Source organism: Drosophila nasuta, chromosome X (genome assembly GCF_023558535.2).
Source record: "Drosophila nasuta strain 15112-1781.00 chromosome X, ASM2355853v1, whole genome shotgun sequence".
Taxonomy (NCBI): domain Eukaryota; kingdom Metazoa; phylum Arthropoda; class Insecta; order Diptera; family Drosophilidae; genus Drosophila; species Drosophila nasuta.
The window spans coordinates 1629484-1651178 of NC_083459.1; the positions used below are offsets into that span (position 1 = coordinate 1629484).

Here is a 21695-nt window from a genome sequence, read left to right on the forward strand (position 1 = left end):
ACTCATTGCAAATTCAATAGTTCACAATCTAAGGAATGTCGATTAATGTAGATTTTTTTTGCCTGGAAATGTCAAGAAACGGACGGAATAATTGAATTTCCTGGGCAGCTGTGCAGCTTAAGTCATTCAATGAGCTATTCAGCTATCGGTAGCTACAGCTCGATGGATCCATCAAGTGCACTTTAAGAACTTTAATTCAATACTTTGGGTTCGGGGAGGTGGCTTTAGTAGGTCCGGGGAGGAACCTAAAAGTGGCCATTGGAAAGTTTTTTTTTATTTTTTTACACGTGCGCCCTTTTGCACGCTGGCTTGACAGCAAACTTTGCTCTCGTTTTTTCTTTCCTTTTTTGTGGGTGTCCTGTGGCAAAATCAGAGAGAGAGAGAGAGAGAGAGGGGGGGGTGCTGACCGGCGCCAACTGTAATTACTTTGCAGGCCGGCATAAAAAGAAGCAACACAAAAAAAAAGGCAGCTGGAGAAAAGAAGAAAAAAAAAATGGAATCATAAAACACAAAAAGTTTCCGCCAGTTGTTATGCAAATTTGTTTTGTTTCGAACCAAAAAAAAAAAAAAAAAAAATAGAAAAAGCAAAAGAAAGAGAGGAAAAAATGTCTGAACAGCTTGGCATAGTTGCCACTTGCATGCTGCCCATTAAAGTGCAGTTATTAACGGTTAATCTACGCTAGGTGTTCGCCATTTTGGGTTAGGAGCTCACAAAACAAAAAAAAACTTTTCAATGGCCGTCGCAATGCGAAAAATTGCACTTGACACAAAACTGGTTCTTCGCCCCTTGGCAAAGCCCGTTTACTGCATGCATTTATGTCGCCAGTCTGCTATTATTTCGGCTGGGGAAAGAGAGATATCGTAACACAGGGGAACACTTTTTTTATGTGGGCGCACTTTGATGCAACTTTTCATGGCTTTGAAACTTTGCAGCTCTTTAAGTGCGATTTCCACTCCCCATTCCACATTCCCGAAAAACGAAAACACGATTCGTTGCCATCAGCCTATTGGCTTGTATCTGTTTTCTATAGTCGCTTGTGGCTTTTCTCGCCCAAGTTTTTAAGTGACATTTGTCGTTGGACACACACAGAAAATTGAAAATACTTTCAAGGATAAGATGGCTAAGCGCACAATAGCAAATACAATTCAATTTCCTTTACGGAAAGTCGGCTTTTAATATTAACAAGCACTTTGGTAGGCGTATGCCAATTGTTCGGTTCTCATGCTACTTAATACTATATGAGCTGCTCTTCAGCTTGGAATTTATGTCTCGCTCGCTCGCTCTTTTGTTACGCTGCAATTTATGCGGTTGGTTCGTATTGTTTTACTCCTCTGGAGGTTAATAAGTTGCTAACACACCAGCAAACACCTTTCGTATTTATTGTCACGCGCCTGTTGCTGGCGCTCGCGAGTTGCTAACCTAAATTCATAAATTGCGTATACGCACAAGTTGACGTAGGTCTGTGAAAGACTGCGAACGCCAGACCACAATAAATATGTCACTGAGTTTCACACACACGCGCACACATTGTGTGCATGGGTGTGCATGAGTGTGTGTGTGTGTGTGGGTGTGTGGGTGTGTGCATATCTGTGCATATGTGCGTATGCTTGATAAATATAAGCCGCACGCAGGTCGCTGTAAAGATTATCATTTATAAAAAGCACAAGGACTACGCAAACAGCTCGACGTGCATACGTAAGTATAAACGGAGCGTTGGGAAGACGAGCCGGGGATCCGGATAAACGCACAACGTTGGACAGCTGGACGGACAGACGGACGGACAGCTTCAGGTCGGATAGGCCTCAAGCTTGAGCGAAGCCATACGTAGTTCCACACACTTGGTCGCACTTCGGGCGTTGGTTCGTCTTTTTTTGTGATGATGTTTTTTTTTTCTTCTTTCTTTTTGTTTTTGACCGTTGGGCTAATGTGGCGCATACGTAATGCGAATGAGTGTGTGTTTGAGGCAGCAGTGACATGACATGTGCGCTCGTTTCTCGTTTCACGTTTCGGCTTTGTCAACTACTATTTAGTGCAGAAAATGCGTAAATTATTCAAGCAGCGCCTCGCTATAAAAGCATTTAGTTAAGGGAGCGACTCGAAATACATATAGTACTCATCGTAAGTACTGAACCAATGGATGGATGATTATGATAGTTGGTAGTTGGTGGCAAATGACACGGCAAGGTCGTCAGCAAGGTCGTCGTCGTCGTCGCATCAGCTTATGGGACACTCACTGACCAAATGGCCAAACTCACTTGCACTGACAGAAAAACTTAATTAAACCATAAAAATTAAAGATTTATGAAATGATTTCCACTCGACTGCATGTCAGCTGCGAAGTCAGAGGCTGAGGTAGATGTAAGCTGACTCGTTGGCTGGCTGGATGGCAGAATAAATGCTTTGGACAATAAAGCCCAGTTAACTCGCCCACTGCCTGACAATTTAAAGCCACTTGATTTGGTGTGCGTGCTTAATGCTTGGATTCTCTGTAGCCGGCAACTCAAGCGTTTGGTAATCCAAGCCTCTTGTGCGCTTGCCACTCGACGTTTTAGCTATTCATTAGTGCGCTTGGCGCACTGTGGTCTGATATGGTGTGGTGTGGTGTGATGTTGACCCACCAAGTTGCCACCAAGCCACCATGGGACACAAAGCCAACAACGTTTGCTTGAATCTGGCTTACCGCATATAATAAAATTTCTGCGTGGTTAGCAGTGAAAGAGAATCGCAAGAAACGAGTACACGGAAAAAGGGTTGTGAAGAGGTCTAAAGACCAAACGAGCTGCTTGAATCCACAAGCTTTTACCAAGCACACCAACTATACATACATATGCGCACATACATACGTACTATATAGTACATTCTACTATGTTATGTATATTGAAAATCCAATTTAAAAATATAAATGTTTAATCCGCCCTTTAATACTGTGTTCAATTAACTTTGACCCAGCTCATACACGTCGTCGAGCTTTTTTTGTTTCACAATTTGATTAAATTGCAAAGGCATGTTGCTGGAAGAGCGAGAGCATCAACGATTGCTGGCGCCACCTGTTGTATAAATTTAAGGATAGGTCACCTGTTGTAGAAATTTTGAAAGTGCTAGCGAGAAACGCAGAATGCAACAAAATGTTGTGTAAAGAAGTAATTTATAATGAGTTATAAAGTAGTGTTACATTTGAAATTTTTATTGTGAATTAAATATTTTGAAGGCCTAAGGTGCCATTGCTATTATTTATAGTACAGAAAAGTTCAATAAACCTTAATCTGATACATATCGTAATTGTGATGGTGACGCCAACAAATGTCAAAAAGTTTTTCTTATCACAATCGAATAAAAACGTAGGCTGCATTGTTAAAAAGAATTAATGAACAATTGGATTTATTGAACGTAAATTTGCATCAATAGAAGAACTGCTTTCATAGAGTTAAAGGTAAGAGCTCGGTTCACCGGTGAAGACCCTTAGGACAGAGTAGCTGAGAGCACTGGAACTTAGAGTGCTTGCGTGTATAAGAAAGCATTGTAAGCGAGCGAAAAATCATTGAGTGATTTCGATCGGTGGAGCGATCAAATGCGCAACATTTCCTGGGTCAGTATTTTGATATAAATTTGATTGAGTTGGAACAGAAGGGATGAGAGGCATTAGTTCAAGGGGCGAAAACTATTGCTTTTGCCCAGCCTCTAGATGGTTTATTTTGATTTGTTATATCATATACGTAGGTAGCTCTTTAATTCTTGTTGCTTGTATTTGATTGCCATTCGAATTTAATTTTTATTTTGCCATTCTTTTTTGTAACTTTCAGGCGAGCGACTCATACAATATGCCAGTGAGAATCTTGTGACGGAGGTGTTAATACATCCGCAATACAATACACTCATACAATGTATGCGCAATTTACTCAGCAGTTTTACGAGGCATCGCCACATTATACACGCTGGCTACACCTTTACCGGCAACGGTTCTTGGATACTACAGGTGTGACTCATCTAACATAATGATCGAAATTTGATTAATATATTATTTATTGTATTCAATATTGAATAGGATGGCACCTTTTCGGTGGCTGACTTTGCGGAGGCATTTCAAGAGCACGACGTACAAAGGGTGATACGCGCCTATGCGGATACCATTACAATGAACATACACTGCGCCGATGCAGGCTTATGGCATACCCTGCCGGATAAGGTATTTGCACGTCAGTGCAAGATACGCATTAATCCGGTAGATGTGCTGGATACCAGCAGCGAGTGCATCAATGCTTTTATAGGTAAGCAGACTTTCTTACTTACGTAAATTGCAACTGGAGTTTCAATTGTCGTTTCGCCTTCTGTGCAGATTACTTGGCGCCCATGGTGGTGCCGACGTCACTGCGTGAACTGCTGGAGACATCCGATGTGGTTGGCAATATACGATTCACGCATCCCACGCTCTACGTCTTTCCCGGCGGCCAAGGCGATGCGGCTCTCTTTGGCATCAATGGCTTTAATATGCTTGGTGAGGCAGCATACACTGCAGCAGTCCAGAGAACTTTTCATTAAAACTTAATTTTTGGCATATTTCTCTGCAGTTGATGGCGGCTTCAATCGTAAAGCTTGTTTCTGGGACTTTGCAAGGCACCTGGATCGTCTGGATGCGGTGCTGATGACACGCCTCAATAACAGCAATGTCCAGGGCTTGGGCGCTGTCGTGTCACGCAAGCGAGACTCGCATGTCTATCCACAGATCGGGCATTTCTTTGGCAATGTGCCTGACCGCAAGGGTGGACTTCCCAGTCCTGACGGTGATAAGGATCGCAATCCACTGCTGATTGATCTCTTTGAGCGTGGTCATGGTCTGGTCAATGATCTCAAGTCGCTGGACTTGAAGCCACAGTCCTGCTATCGCAATCAGGAGCCAATTAATCTGTATCACAAGGTGGGACACGGTACACTGGACATGTATGTGATAAGTCCGTCACGTGACTCCAAAGAGGTGAAGGAATTTATGCAGAAATGGAATTCAGGTGATCAGCGACTGTTCGCCGCTCGCGATACCAAGGAATTCAATTTCCCGCTGCAGAATTTGGTATCCATCTGTGCGCTGCTTGTGTGGCAGCCGGCCAACCCAGACGATACCATTACGCGCATCCTATTTCCGGGCAGCACACCCGACTTCAAGATCCAGGAAGGTCTGGAGAAGCTCAAGCATCTCGAGTTCATGAAACACTCGACCTGCACAGCCAAGTCCATAGCACCAGCCATACAAACCGTGACCAGCACCCGCAAGACTCTCAAGTCGGCCATTGAAGCGACTCCGCCCAGTGCCAGTTACAAGTCCAGCAAATTCGGTCCAGTTGCTCCAGCCGCTGTGGCTGTGCAGCAGGATAACAAGGCCAAGGAGGCAAAGGAAGCAGCAGCCGCAGCAGCTGCCGCAGCGGCTGCAGCAGCAGCAGCCACTGCAGCGGCAGCTTCAACTGAGCTCACTAGCGAACAAGTGGAGGCAATCACACCTCTTGTGCATGCTAAAGCCGACTCAATTGATACGGATGAGCCAGAGGCTGAGCAGGAGCCAGCTGTTGATACTGGTGATGAGTTGGCACCAGAACCCAGCGCTCCCTCAGCTGAGCCCGTCGAGCAGGAGGACAATAAAGAGGCTGACGAAGATAAGGTTGAGGTCTTGATTGTTAAGCCCCAGGCGACCGGTGTGCCAACTAAGGATGCGGTCGATGCTCCCGCTGCAGAAGTGGGCAGCAAGACCGCCAAAGCTGCTAAGGGTAAGCCAGACAAGCCACGCGCCGAGGTTAAGCCTGTTGTGCGCTCAAGGATTGATACCAAACCACCCAAGTCCATGGATCGCAAGCTGGTGAAGCGTGACGAGAAGAAGAGCTCGCCAACAGCAACGCCAGCCGCAAGTCGAACGCCAGCGACTCGTGACGTTAAGTCCAAGGTGATGACGCGCACCACAAAGTCGAGCCCTAGCAGCACGCCAGCCAAGAGCGCCAAGGAGGCTAACAATCGCAAGGTGCTTGAGTCCAAGCAACAACAAGCGACAGCAACTCGCCAAAGCACCAGCAGCACTCGCCGCACCGTTAGTACACTGGAAAAGAAAACCCAGCAGCAAACGGAGTCCAAGACAGCAGCGCAATCTTCTGCACAAGCAGCCCAACGCAAACCGATCTCGAGGCGTCCACGTGGTGTATCGCCATCCAAGCGAGCCCCGGCACCTGGTAGCCCCATTAAGTCGGCGAAGCCAAAGCCTGATTTGAAGAAATCGCGACTGGACAAGGGCGGCACCACAGACTCTAGCTTGGTGTCCACACCGTCAGCGGATGATGCGACAGCTGCCAAGAAGATGCTGGAGCTGAGTGCCTCACAGGAACTCGATGCGGAGAAGCAGCGTGAACTCGACGATCTGAAGGAGGAGCAAGAGGTGGTGCGTGAAATCGAGGCGGTGTTCAGCCGGGACGAGATGAAGCGACACCATTTGATTAAGGCTGAGTTGCGTGAGATGGCCAAGCAGGACAGCACTACCGAGGCCGAAGAAGAGGAGGAGTATTTGATCATTGAGAAAGAGGAGGTGGAGCAGTACACAGAAGATTCAATCATCGAACATGAGCAGGAAAGTAGCATTACCAAAGAGGAAGAGATTCAAAAGCATCAACGCGATTCACAGGAATCGGAAAAGAAACGCAAGAAGAGTGCCGAAGAGGAAATTGAAGCAGCTATTGCCAAGGCTGAAGCGGAGGAGCGAAAAGCGCGTCTCGAAGTTGGCGATGCAGGCAGACATGAATTGCATGAGCAAACCGAGATTAAAGCCGAGGTGCAAGAGATCATTGCCACTGCCAAGGACATTGTCAAGTCCCGCACTGACGAGCAGCAACAGGCCAAGACCGTTGAAGAGGAATTCTCATCACCAACGCCTGAGGAGAAGCTCAGTAGTGCTAAGAAAACATCAGACACCAAAGATGAGCCTATTGAAGCTCCTGAAGCGCTACCCATAAACCTGCAGGAAAGTCTTCCAGAGGAAAAATTCTCAGCCACCATCGAATCTGGCGCCACTACGGCGCCCACACTACCGGAAGATGAACGCATTCCGCTTGACAAGATCAAGGAGGATTTGGTTATCGAAGAGAAATACGTTAAAGAAGAAACCAAAGAAATTGAGGCTATGATTATTGCTACCGTTTCCGTTCCCGTGGCAACGGTGCCAGCTGCATCCCTCATTGCTCCCACTGAAACGAAAATTGAAATAAGTGCCGAGCCGCTGGCTGCTGGTACGGATTTAGCTGAACGTATTCTACCTAAGAAAATGACATTCGAAGCTCAACAAAATCTAATGCGAGATGTGATCAAAACTCCAGATGAAGTCGCTGACTTGCCCGTTCATGAGGAGGCTGACTTGGGGGTGTACGAGAAAGATTCACATGATGCTGGTGCTAAGAGTATTTCTCACAAGGAGGAGACAGCCAAAGAGGAAAAAGAGACCGAGGATGAAAAAGAGATTAAAGACTCTGAGGCACCAGAAGATGGGGAAGATAAGTCTGAGCCCGATCAGGAAATGCCAGAAAAGATCACTGCCACGCTGGAAACCGCTGCAACCCGAGATACTACTGAAAAGAAATCCGAGGAAGCCATCGTCGAAGTCGCGCTGCCTGTTACTGTAGCAGAGAAAGCCATTTCCGACTCTGATAAGAAAGAGCAAGCAGCTGCATCTGAGAAGAAATCGGACAGTACACCAGAGGAGAAAGAAGCTAGCGATATTACTTCAGAAGACGAATTGCCAGTCCATTTGGTTCAACCCACTGCTGCCCCCACAAAAGTGAAAGACCGTGAAGATACCGTATCTCTCGAAAGCCCTGCGACGATTGAGGAAGCTATTGAAATAGAAATGCAGGTAGCTAAACAAGAATCGCAGAAACTATCCACTCAAATTGACAAACAATTAGAATGCAAACTTGAGTCCGAAATTACCAAAGTCGAATCTGCCCCAGTCAAAACTCAAGTATCACCAGCAGGATCGAAAAATGTTTCTCGTCCGGAATCCGTAGGAGAAACTGAGAAACCAGAAGTTTCATCACGGCGAGTTTCAATCGCAAGTACGAAAGAAGAAAATTTGAAATCTTCACCAGCTTCAAAGGAGGCATCGCGTCCAGGATCTGTAGCTGAAAGCGAGAAAGATGCTGAAATTAAAGGAACAAGCACAGCGACATCACGGCGTCAATCAGCTGCAGAAAGCGTAAAACCGGAAAGTGCAAAAGATGGTCAATCTCAAGAACCATCCAAAGATGTATCAAGACGCGTATCAGAAGCAGAAATAGTGAAAGTTGAACATGAGAAAGCTGAAGAAGCGCAGAAAGATAAGTCAAAGGAACCGTCCCGACGAGAATCTGTAGCTGAGAGTATCAAGGCCGAGAGTGTTAAAGATGACAAGTCTATACCAGCTTCTAAAGAAGCATCTCGACCAGCATCCGTTGCAGAAAGCGATATAGTGGAAACAGAGAAGCCAGCGAGTGTAAAGGAGGGAATGTCAAAGGAGCCTTCAAGACGCGAGTCTGTTGCCGAAAGTATAAAGCCTGATAGTGCCAAGGATGATAAATCTACGCCTGCTTCGAAAGAAACCTCCAGACCACAATCTGTTGCAGAAAGCCTTAAAGCCGAATCTGAAAAGCCAGAAAGTGTAAAAGATGTTTTGTCAAAGGAGTCCTCTAGACGGGAATCGCTTGTAGAAATTATAAAAGCAGAAAGTGTCACGGAAGACAAGTCAATTCCAGCCTCTAAGGAAGTGTCGCGCCCTGGATCTGTAGCAGATAGCTTAAAAGCAGAATATGAAAAGACAGAAAACGTAAAAGACGATTTGTCCGAGGAACCTTCAAGACGCGAATCTTTGGCTGAAATTGCAAAGCCTGAAAGTGTTAAAGATGAAAAGTCTTTACCTGTGTCTAAAGAAGTATCACGGCCAGAATCAGTTGCTGAAAGTGTTAAACCAGAAAGTTTAAAAGATGATAAGTCCTTACCTGTTTCAAAAGAAGCCTCACGTCCTGGATCAGTTGTTGGAAGCTTGAAAGACGATGCAGAAAAATCAGAAAGTGTTGATGCTGCATCAAAAGAGCCATCTAGACCTCACTCTGTTGCTGAAGGTGTTAAGCCTGAAAGTAGCAAAGACGATCAGTCGCAACCTGCTTCAAAGGAAGTATCAAGGCCAGAATCTGTCGCAGAGAGTGGCAAAGCGGAATCTGAAAAACCCGAGAGTGTTAAGGACGAAGAGTCTAAAGAGCCTTCTCGACGAGAATCTGTTGCAGAGAGCATTAAACCAGAAAGTGTCCAAGACGAAAAGAGTATTCCTGCCTCCAAAGAAGTATCACGACCCGGATCTGTAGCAGACAGTGTGAAAGCTGAGTCCGAGAAGCCAGAAAGTCAGACGGACGATAAGTCAAAGGAACCTTCTCGTCGAGAATCTATGGCTGAAAGTGTTAAACTTGAAAACCTACGAGATGATAAATCTCTATCCGCTTCAAAAGAACCTTCGCGACCTGGATCAGTTGTCGGAAGCGTGAAAGACGATGTAGAAAAACCAGAGAGTCTGGATGCTGAATCCAAAGAGCCATCCAGACCTCACTCGGTTACTGAAAGTGTTAAGCTTGAAAGTAGTAAAGACGATAAGTCTCAACCTGCTTCGAAAGAAGTGTCAAGGCCAGAATCTGTAGCAGAGAGCGGCAAAGCGGAATCTGAAAAACCCGAGAGTGTTAAAGACGAAGAGTCTAAAGAGCCTTCTCGACGAGAATCTGTTGCAGAGAGTATTAAACCAGAAAGTGTCCAAGACGAAAAGAGTATTCCTGCCTCCAAGGAAGTATCACGTCCCGAATCTGTAGCGGAAAGCGGAAAAGCTGAGTCTGAGAAGCCAGAAAGCCTGAAGGACGATAAGTCAAAGGAGCCTTCTCGGCGAGAGTCTATTGCTGAAAGTGTTAAACCTGAAAGTATCCAAGACGATAAGAGTATTCCTGCTTCGACGGAAGCATCACGACCTGCATCTGTAGCAGAGAGCGTAAAAGCCGATTCTGATAAGCCAGAAAGTGTGAAGGAACAATTTTCTACGGAACCTTCCAGGCGAGAATCACTTGTGGAAAGCACAAAACCTGATAGTGTTAAAGATGATAAGTCTCTCCCGGTATCAAAAGAACATTCCCGACCTGGATCTGTTGCTGAAAGTGTAAAAGATGACGCTGAAAAACCAGAAGGCGAAACGGATGCTCAGTCCAAGGAGCCTTCTCGACCTGAATCTGTCGCTGACAGCGTCAAAGATGATAAGTTGCAACCTGCTTCGAAAGAAATGTCAAGACCAGAATCTGTAGCAGAGAGCGGCAAAGCGGAATCTGAAAAACCCGAAAGTGTTAAGGACGAAGCGTCTAAAGAGCCTTCTCGCAGAGAATCTGTTGCAGATAGTATTAAACCAGAAAGTGTCCAAGACGAGAAAAGTATTCCTGCCTCCAAGGAAGCATCCCGACCTGAATCTGTAGCAGAGAGCGTTAAGGCTGAATTTGAGAAGCCAGAAAGTCTGAAAGACGATAAGTCAAAGGAGTCTTCTCGGCGAGAATCTGTGGCTGAAAGTGTTAAACCAGAAAGTCTAAAGGACGATAAGTCAAAGGAGTCTTCTCGGCGAGAATCTGTAGCTGAAAGCGTTAAACCAGAGAGTCTAAAGGATGATAAATCTCTACCCGCTTCAAAGGAACCCTCACGACCTGGCTCAGTTGCCGAAAGTGGAAAAGATGATGCTGAGCAGCCTGAGATTATAAAAGACACCCAATCTAAAGAATCTTCTAAACCAGTATCTGTTGCTGAAAGTGTTAAAGACGATAAGTCTCAACCTGCTTCGAAAGAAGTGTCAAGGCCAGAATCTGTAGCAGAGAGCGGAAAAGCGGAATCTGACAAACCAGAGAGTGTCAAGGACGAAGCGTCTAAAGAGCCTTCTCGACGAGAATCTATTGCAGAGAGCATTAAACCAGAAAGTGTCCAAGACGAAAAGAGTATTCCTGCCTCCAAGGAAGTATCACGTCCCGAATCTGTAGCAGAAAGCGTAAAAGCCGAATCTGAGAGGCCAGAAAGTCTGAAGGACGATCAGTCAAGGGAGCCTTCTCGTCGAGAATCTGTGGCTGAAAGTGTTAAGCCAGAAAGTCTGAAGGACGATAAGTCAAAGGAGCCATCTCGACGAGAATCTGTGGCTGAAAGCGTTAAAGCAGATAGTTTAAAGGATGATAAATCTCTACCCGCTTCAAAGGAACCCTCACGACCTGGCTCAGTTGCCGAAAGTGGAAAAGATGATGCTGAGCAGCCTGAGATTATAAAAGACACCCAATCTAAAGAATCTTCTCAACCAGTATCTGTTGCTGAAAGTGTTAAAGACGATAAGTCTCAACCTGCTTCGAAAGAAGTGTCAAGGCCAGAATCTGTAGCAGAGAGCGGAAAAGCGGAATCTGACAAACCCGAGAGTGTCAAGGACGAAGCGTCTAAAGAACCTTCTCGACGAGAATCTATTGCAGAGAGCATTAAACCAGAAAGTGTCCAAGACGAGAAAAGTATTTCAGCCTCCAAGGAAGCATCCCGACCTGAATCTGTAGCGGAGAGCGTTAAAGCTGAGGTTGAGAAGCCAGAAAGTCTGAAAGACGATAAGTCAAAGGAGACTTCTAGGCGTGAATCTCTTGTTGAAAGCACAAAGCCCGACAGTGTTAAGGATGACAAATCTCTGTCAGTTTCGAAGGAGGTATCACGACCTGCATCTGTTGCTGAAAGTATCAAAGCAGAATTTGAAAAGCCAGCAAGTGATAATGACGATTTATCAAAAGAGCCATCACGTCGGGAGTCTATTGCTGAAAGTGTAAAGTTGGAGAGTGTTAAGGACGATAAGTCCGTACCAGCCTCTAAGGAAGAATCTCGTCCTGAATCTGTGGCAGAAAGCGTAAGGGCAGAATCTGAAAAGTCCGATAGTGTAAAAGCCGATATGTCTAAGGATGTATCAAAGGACCCTTCCAGACGAGAATCTATTGTTGAAAGTATTAAAGCTGAGAGTGTCAAGGATGACAAATCTGCTCCTGCCTCAAAAGATGTATCACGACCTGAATCTGTAGCAGAAAGCATTAAAGCTGAATCTGTACAACTTGAAACGTCGAAACAGCCATCGCGACGTGAGTCTGTAACTGAGAGTGAACACCCAAGTCTCAAGGACGATAAATCTTCACTAACTTCCAAGGAAGCATCACGACCTCCATCTGTTGCCGGAAGTGCTAAGGATGACACTGAGAAAGCGGATAGTGTCAAAGATGAGAAATCGCCCATAGGATCTAAGGAGACGTCACGACCAGAATCTGTCACAGATAGTTTAAAGGATGATACCGTACGATCTGAAATCGAAAGAGAAGTTGCCGTAAAAGTAGAAAGTTTACAAGAGATTTCCAAGGAGGCTTCTCGTCGTGAATCTTTGGTGGAAAGTTTAAAAGATCAAAAGCTTTCATCTAAAGATACTTCCCGGCCTGCATCTGTTGCAGATGACACTAAGTATGAGCTTATAACAGAAGATATTCTGAAGGCTGAGGTGGTCGCCGAAACTGCTTCTTCTCCAATAGACAAAGCACCAACCTCTTTTGCAGAATTAGATTTAAAGTTGCATATCGATGAGAAGAAAGGAGATTATGCTACTGTATCAAGTCCTGTTGATGTTGCTGGCGGTGACTTTTCAGAAATCGTTTCAACTGCTTTGACAGAGACCGAATTCCAAATTAAGCCGGCAGAATTTACTAAAGTCAGCGCGATGCAAACTGCATCAAGTCCGGTTGATGAGGCAGTGAAGTCATTAGTTGATGTTGAAGATAAATCCAAGGATGCCAGCCGACCTGAATCCATTGTTGATGCGGCAGAACATTCAGAGGCAGAACCGCAGAAAAAGTCAAGAGATCCTTCACGACGGGAATCACTGATTGAGTCGGCAATTCCAACACACGAAAGTCTAATCGATGTTAAGTCTCCAATGGCATCAAAGGAAGTCTCCCGGCCAACATCTAAAGCCGAAAGCGTTAAGGATGAACCGGAAAAGCATGAATGTGTGAAAGACGAAATGTCTAAAGATCCCTCAAGACGTGAATCTGTTGCTGAAAGTGTTAAAGCTGAAAGCGACAAGGATGACAAATCTGTTCCTGCTTCGAAAGACGTATCACGACCCGAATCTGTAGCCGAAAGCATTAAAGCTGATTCTCAGATACCAGATAGTCTAAAAGATGGCACATCAAAGGATACATCACGACGAGAGTCTGTCGCTGAAAGTGTAAGGCCGGAAAGCCACAAGGAAGAGAAGTCTACACCAGCTTCCAAAGAAGTTTCACGCCCTGTGTCTGTGGCTGAGAGTCTTAAAGAGAGTGGAAAGGATGAGAAATCTCCATCTGCATCCAAAGAAGTGTCGAGGCCAGAGTCTGTAGCAGAAACAGCATCTTCGCCCATTGACGAAGCACCAAAAGATTTTGAATTATTGGAGCATATTAAAAAGGAAACGTTTGTTTTGAATTTCGAAACAAAAGGTAGTTTCCCTACATTATCCAGTCCTATTGAAGTGGCTGACGGCGACTTCATCAAATCAATTTCAAGCTCCACGACTGAAGTACAAGTCCCTACAAAGCCAGCAGAGCGCTCAGAGGTTGGAGCTTCTCAGACAGCATCCAGTCCAGTGGATGAAGCTCCAAGTAGTCCTTTTGAAACTCAGGACTCTTCAAAACCTGAATCCGTCGCAGATTTCACGAAAGATGCCACGGAGCAAAGAGCAAAGTCTCCCCTAATAACTATGGAAATATCGAGACCGGAATCTGTTGCCGAGAGTGTCAAGGATGAAATTACAGATGTACTAAGACCAGTATCAGCAGCAAAGAGCGTCAAAGATGAAACCGTGAAGACCGAAAGTACAAAGGATATGTCCCCTGCCGAAAGTAAAAAGTCTGAGAGTGTTCAGGAGGATAAATCTTTACCTGCGTTTAAAGAAGTGTCCCCACCAGAATCAGTTGGGGAAAGTGTTAAAGAGGAACACGAAAAGATTGAGAGTGTGGTGAATAATAAGTCAATAGAAACTCCTCGTCGCACATCTGTAACTGAATGTACCAAGCCAGAAAGCCTATCCACTTCGAGAGAAACTTCACGACCAGGATCTGTTGCGGCCAGCGTGAAAGATGATGTTGAAAAGCCTGAAAGCCTAAAGGATGCACAGTCCAAGGAACCTTCTCGACCTGAATCTGTTGCTGAAAGTGTTAAAGACGATATACCGCAAGCTGCTTCAAAAGAAGTATCAAGGCCTGAATCTGTAACAGAGAGCGGCAAGGCGGAATCTGACAAACCCGAGAGTGTTAAGGACGAAGCTTCTAAAGAGCCTTCTCGACGAGAATCTGTTGCAGAGAGTATTAAACCAGAAAGTGTCCAGGACGAGACAAGTATTCCTGCCTCCAAGGAAGTATCCCGACCTGAATCTGTAGCAGAGAGCATAAAAGCTGAGTCTGAGAAGCCAGAAAGTCTGAAGGACGATCAGTCACAGGATCCTTCTCGGCGAGAATCTGTGGCTGAAAGTGTTAAAGAAAGTGTCCAGGACGATAAAAGTATTCCTGCCTCCAAAGAAGTATCCCGACCCGAATCTGTAGCAGAGAGCGTTAAAGCTGAGTCTGAGAAGCCAGAAAGTCTGAAAGACGATAAGTCAAAGGAACCTTCTCGGCGAGAGTCTGTTGCTGAAAGTTTTAAACTCGAAAGCCTAAAGGACGATAAATCTCAACCACCTTCACAAGAACTTTCGCGACCTGGGTCTGTTGCCGAAAGTGTGAAAAGTGATGCGGAAAAACCAGAAAGTTTAAAGGATGAGAAGTCCAAGGACCCTTCTCGTCCTGAATCTGTCGCTGGAAGCATAAAGCCTGAGAGCGTCAAAGATGATAAGTCGCAACCTGCTTCGAAAGAAGTGTCAAGGCCAGAATCTGTAGCAGAGAGCGCCAAAGCGGAATCTGAAAAACCCGAGAGTGTTAAGGACGAAGAGTCTAAAGAGCCTTCTCGACGAGAATCTGTTGCAGAGAGTATTAAACCAGAAAGTGTCCAAGACGAAAAGAGTATTCCTGCCTCCAAAGAAGTATCACGTCCCGAATCTGTAGCGGAAAGCGTAAGAGCTGAGTCTGAGAAGCCAGAAAGCCTGAAGGACGATAAGTCAAAGGAGCCTTCTCGGCGAGAGTCTATTGCTGAAAGTGTTAAACCTGAAAGCCTAAAGGATGAAAAATCTCAACCGGCTTCACAAGAACCTTCGCGACCTGGATCGGTTGCCGACAGCGTGAAAGTTGATGTTGGAAAACCGGAAAGTCTAAAAGATGACAAGTCCAAGGAACCTTCTCGTGCTGAATCTGTCGCTGAAAGCATAAAGCTTGAAAGTGTTCAGGATGGAAAATCGCAACCTGCTTCGAAAGAAGTGTCAAGGCCGGAATCTGTGGCAGAAAGTATTAAAGCTGAGTCTGAGAAGCCAGAGAGCCTGAAGGACGATAAGTCAAAGGAGCCATCTCGGCGAGAATCTGTGGCCGAAAGTGTTAAACCTGAAAGTTTAAAAGATGATAAGTCTCCACTAGCTTCAAAAGAACCTTCACGACCTGCATCAGTTGCCGAAAGCGTGAAAGATAATATTGCAAAATCAGAAAGTCTAATGGATGATAGGTCCAAGGAACCTTCTCGTCCTGAATCTGTCGCTGAAAGCATAAAGCCTGAGAGCGTCAAAGATGATAAGTCGCAACCAGCTTCCAAAGAAGTGTCAAGACCAGCATCTGTAGCAGAGAGCGGCAAAGCGGAATCTGAAAAACCCGAGAGTGTTAAGGACGAAGCGTCTAAAGAGCCTTCTCGACGAGAATCTATTGCAGAGAGTATTAAACCAGAAAGTGTCCAAGACGAGAAAAGTATTCCTCCCTCCAAGGAAGTATCACGTCCCGAATCTGTAGCGGAAAGCGTAAAAGCTGAATCCGAGAAGCCCGACAGTCTGAAGGACGATAAGTCAAAGACTCCTTCTAGGCGAGAATCTCTTGTAGAAAGCGCAAGAACCGAAAGTATTAAGGATGAAAAGTCTCTGCCAGTTTCGAAGGAGGTATCACGACCTGCATCTGTTGCTGAAAATATTAAAGCAGAATTTGAAAAGCCAGAAAGTGAAAAGGACGATTTATCAAAGGAGCCATCACGTCGGGACTCTATTGTCGAAAGCATTAAGCTGGAGAGTGTTAAGGATGATAAGTCCATACCTGCTTCCAAAGAAATTTCACGACCTGAATCTGCGGCAGAGCAGCCATCTAAACCTGAATCTGCCGCTGAAAGTGGCCATCCATCAAAGGAAGTATCAAGACCTGAATCTGTAGCAGAAAGCATTAAAGCTGAATCAGAGACGGATGGCAAACCTCAAGAACAATCGCGGCGCGTATCGCTTGCAGAAAGTACCAAGGAAGATAAATCTCTTCCAGTATCCAGGGAGACTTCACGTCCGGGATCCGTTGCAGAAAGCACAAAAGATGGATTTGAAATGCCTGAAAAGGATGATAAATTGAAGGAGCTTTCCAGACCTGGATCAGTCGCTGAAAGTATTAAGAGTGATAAGTCTGCAACAGCCTCGAGGGAAATTTCCCGACCAGCATCTGTAGCTGAAAGTGTAAAAGACAGAACCGAAAATGTGGAAATTGTAAAATCGATTGAGTCTTCTCGCTGTGAATCTGTTTCAGGAAGTATAAAGGTTGAAAGCGCAGTTGTTTCAAAGGAAGCATCTCGTCGTGAATCTGTCGATGATATAGAAGCGGAAAGTGTAAAACATGAGAAATCTTCTGTTGAGAAGCCCAAAGAGTCAGCAGATGAGAAGACAAAAGAACTTTCTCGCCCGGCCTCAGTTGCAGAAAGTGTTAAGTCTGAAGAATTGAAAGAAACATCCCGTCCAGGATCTGTAGCTGAAAGTTTTAAGTCAAAAGAAATTTCCCGTCCTATTTCCGTTGCTGAGACTGTATCCTCCCCCATTGACGAAGCACCGAAAGAACTGCCAGACAAGAAAGAAAGCTTGATCTTAGATCTAACATCAAAAGGCGACTTTCCCACTCTATCCAGTCCTGTCGACGTAGCTGATGGTGAATTCGCCCATACAAAGTCGGGAGCAATAGAACTGGAAAAGCCCGCTGAGCACAGTAAAGTAGGTGCCACTGCTACAGCCTCCAGCCCTGTGGATGAGGCCGCTCCCATTCTGGAATCGAGTGCCATTATTGAGGAACATATCATTCCAGAGACAAGCTCAAAAGTCAGTGCTGGCCAGGGTGACTTAAGTACAACTATTGTGGAAAATATTTCATCAAAATCTGACGCAATCGCTTCATTGTGTGAAGACAATTTGCAAACCATAAGCGAATCATTGGATAAAAAAACAGAAACTATAGTTGAAACATTGACACAGAAATTGGAAAGCACCAAATATATGGTAGTCGAATCCTTGCGGCACATCAGTCAAGAAAGCTCAAAACAACTGACAGAGCTCGAGTCTGTTAAGGATGAGAAGCTGACAGAAATATCAAAAACAATAACATCTGTTACTGAAACTGTTGAAACTAAATTGGAACAGAAACCATTGGATGTTATTGAGAAGATGGTGTCAACATCCGAAGTACTGTCTGAGAAATTATCGCAAGCTGATTCGATCACAGAGATATCTGAAGATGCGACAACTAAGGCTAATCTCGATTTGAGTGGTTTTTCAGAGCTGCGTGAAACACACATTACCACCGTTGACTCACCAGAATTTACAGTTACAATTTGTGATCGTGACGAGAGTGTTTTGCATGACATTAAAGAAGAAGATGAGGAGCATAGATTCTCGCCACCTACCGAAAAGGGAGCCATTGTACCAGAACAACCACTGCGACCCCTCTCACCCCGGGAGGAGGAAGTTGCCAAGATTGTTGCCGATGTAGCCAAGGTACTGAAGTCCGATAAGGATATAACCGATATAATACCCGACTTTGATGAAAAAGAGCTGGAGGAAAAACTAAAGACAACTGTTGTAACTGAAACAGCAACCACTGATATCAAACAGAATATTGGTGTTGTGCACACACCAACAGGTACCCCTGAGTCGCTTTCTGATAAAGTATCACCCACAAAAGATCTGGCATTAGATGAAAAACTATTGGAAATAAAGATGATGAAAGTGGACATTGAATCGGAAAAGTCTTCGCCAGACCAAAAATCTGGACCCGTATCCATCGAGGAGAAGGATAAAATTGAGCAATCGGAAAAATCGCAGCTGCGCGAAGGAGCTGCCAAAGCTGCAGTTGAAGAAACTAGCAAAGATACTTCTCGCCCAGCATCAGCTGCAAGCGCCGCGGGTGATGAGTCTCATCAAGAACAATCCAGACAGAGCTCCAAAGAGCCATCACGTCCAGTGTCTGTGGCCAGCGTGCAAGACGATATACAGCTTAAGGATGAGAAGTCCGTAACATCAGTAAAAGACACTTCCAGGCCCGATTCGATAGCCAGCCATGTTAGCGAGAAAGAGAGCGAATCGAGGCGAGAGTCCGTGCTATCAACAGCTGAATCCAAGGCTGAAAAATCGCCAACACCCCCGAAAGACGTCTCCAGACACGAATCGATTGCCAGCTATGTAAGCGAGAAGGAAGTCGACAAAGTTGAGGCAGAGTCTAGACGAGAATCTGTACTATCAACAGCCGAGAGCTTGAAAGTGGAAACCAAGGAGGCTTCCCGACCAGAATCGGCTGCCAGTCATGTCAGTGATAGCAAGTCAGCTGCTAAAGAAACAGAAGCAGAGATTTCACGACCAGCCTCGAGCGCAAGCCAGATTAGTGCCAAGGATGAGGAAACCTCCGACTCGCAACGTGGTTCGATTCTTATCTCATCAACCGAAAGCAAAAAAGAAGTCAAATCAAGCGAGTCTACAACCATTTCAAAGTCCATTACAAGTCAGTCGCACCTCAAAGAGGAATCCATTAGCGAGTCATTGAGCAGCAGCATGAAAGTTGAGGATAGCTCGCGTCGCGAATCCTTGTCCAGCTTATTGACCGATAAGGATACCAGCAAGTCAGCCAGCACAAGTGAATGTGTCACAAAGATTGTGGAAAAGTCGTCAGCAACACAATTGGAAGAGCTGCTCATTCAATCTGAGGAGTGCTCCTCCGAGTCGATAGTCAGCGAGATTCAAACGACAACTTCACAAGCGAAGTCAAGTGGTCAAAGCACAAGCAAGGAAACAACATCCTCCAGCAGCACCACTCAGGAGACAATTAAGGATAGCTCCCTCAAGGAAACGGTCGCCGAGTTTTTGGCAACAGAAAAGATCATTTCGGCCAAGGAAACTTTCAGCGCTGAGGCCACAAAGACAGCTGAGGAATGCCTAAAGAAGGTCAGCTCAAGTGTAACTTCCTCTCAAAAGGCTCTGTTTGTGGGCACCGACGAATCGCGCCGTGAATCGCTGCTGAGTCACACCAGCGAGGGCCGACAGACGCACAGTGATCCCGAGGAAGAGGAGAGTGATGATGATGGCCGTGCCAGCCTTAAGGAGGGTCGCTCCAAGTCGATTGCCACCATCATGATGACCAGCATCTACAAGCCCTCAGAGGAGGTCGAAGCCATTGCCGCCCTCAAGGAGGAGGACGACGACCAAGACGAACCCCAGGAAGTAGAGCAACACGAGCAGACAAAAACATCCTCAGCCACAACCACTAAGACAACCACACTTCTAGAGTCGAGCGAACAAAGCAGTAGCACCACAACCAAAATCAGCTCCACAGACACCAAGACAAAGGTCGAGTCCATTACACTTACACAAACACTGACAGGAAACGAAACAGAAACTGAAACCGATAGCACAGATCGCAAGACACCACCAACAGCACCAGTAAGCCCCAGCGTGAAGACGGCAAGCACTGCACCAGCTGGCTCCTCAAGCTGCGCCAAGAGCGAGTCGAGCGCTGCTAGCATTGCATCAACATCTGGCCCGTTGTCGCCCAAAGACATAAGTGGTAAGTCAAGTCCTGGTGCTTTAACCTCTGAAAGTCAATCCATACCAACACCGTTAGGGCGTGAATCACACACCGAGACGCCAGAGTCATCGCCTAAGCCCACATCGCCTTTCCCACGTGTCAGCAAGGACGAGCTTAAATCTCTAGGCGTTGGTGTCACCGCCGGATTACCATCCGATGCTAGTGAAGTCAGCGGCGATGCTGCGGAATTGCTGCCCGAACTGCACGAGTTGCGTGGCATTGAGAGCACCACAGCGTTGAGCGGCAGCACCGAAAAAATCATAACCACAACCATAACCACAGTGACCAAGGTCATTTCCGCTGATGGCAAAGAGATTGTCACCGAACAAAAGACAGTCACCACTACCGACAGCTCCGAGCCCGACAGCGAGAAGGTTGTTGTGACCACAACACGCACAACCAGCGAAAGTGAGAAAAGCGAACGCGAACGCGAGCAAATGCTGCCCAAGGAGGTGGCCATGCTGCGTGGCATCTACCGCTCCAGCACACCAGGCAGCGACGAGGAGCGACTGGCCGGTGCCATGAGCGATGACGAACTGCCCGGTTCACCGCGCAGCTCCAGCTACGATCTGCAACGCTCCAGCTCTGGGGTGAGCAAGCGATCGGATCTGGATGCCGATGATAGCCAAGATGATATGATACCGCCACAGTACGGCAGCGAGGAGCATTCCACAGCACGTGCCGTACTGCCAACTCGGGCGACAGATCCCATGGCCACTTCGTTCTATGGCGCACTGCCCGATAGCTTCGATCCCAAGCCCAGCACCGAGCCCATACCCATACGTGGTGCCATGCTGGTGACCTACACGGAATCACCTCCGGCCAGCCAGTCGTCGGAGAGCGTGGAGAGCACCAGCCAGACCTGGGCGGGACATAAGTTCCTGGATGAGGCCGATAAGGATTTCCAGAAGGCCCTTGAAGAACATGTGCAGGCGCGTGGCGCCGAAGTGATGTCTTCCGTGACCGCCAAGTACTCATACTCGCCATCAAAGGCCGAAGAGGTGGAACAGATTGTTAGCAGCACTGCCGAGCGACAGCGTTTCCCCCTCAGCGATGTGCAAAAAGTGCGCAGCGGCGACAGTCTGTTGGCTAGCTTTGCTGGTCCAACTGGCGGCAGCAGCACCAGCAGCAGCACATCAACCACAATTGCTGCCTCAACAGATCCCAGTGGCACAGTGACAACCGTAACGACAACTACAACCACAACATCATCATCATCAGCAGAAACTGCAACTGCAGCTGCAGCATCAACATCAGCAACAGCGCCAAGCACTGGCGCATTGCCCAAGGACCGTCTTGAGGAGTGGGGCAAACCACTCGGATTGCCATCGCCAGCACCGTTGCCGGTCGAAGGCGCCGATATACGCACCACACCGAAGAAGGAGCGTCGCTTGGTGGCCACCAAGACGCGCCTGAACAATGAGAAGAACCTGCGCAAACGTAGCGAGTCACCCAACAAGGCCAAGAAGCCAGCTCCCGTCTATGTGGATCTGACCTATGTGCCACACAATGGTAACTCCTACTACGCCCACGTTGACTTCTTCAAGCGCGTCCGTGCCCGCTACTATGTCTTCTCCGGTACCGAGCCTAGCCGCCAGGTCTACGATGCCCTGTTGGAAGCCAAACAAACCTGGGAGGACAAAGAGCTGGGTAAGTTGGGC

The 21695-nt window shown here is 46.5% G+C and overlaps 1 protein-coding gene across 1 annotated transcript in view; it reads left to right on the top strand.

The window, feature by feature from the left end:
- The window catches only part of LOC132797123 (microtubule-associated protein futsch), a 72008-nt gene that overhangs the window by 47678 nt on the left and 2635 nt on the right, over positions 1–21695 (top strand). The window contains 4 exon segments of the mRNA XM_060808644.1: positions 3802–3974; positions 4044–4266; positions 4335–4493; positions 4567–21684. Of these exon segments, the coding sequence (XP_060664627.1) occupies positions 3802–3974; positions 4044–4266; positions 4335–4493; positions 4567–21684 (17673 nt within the window).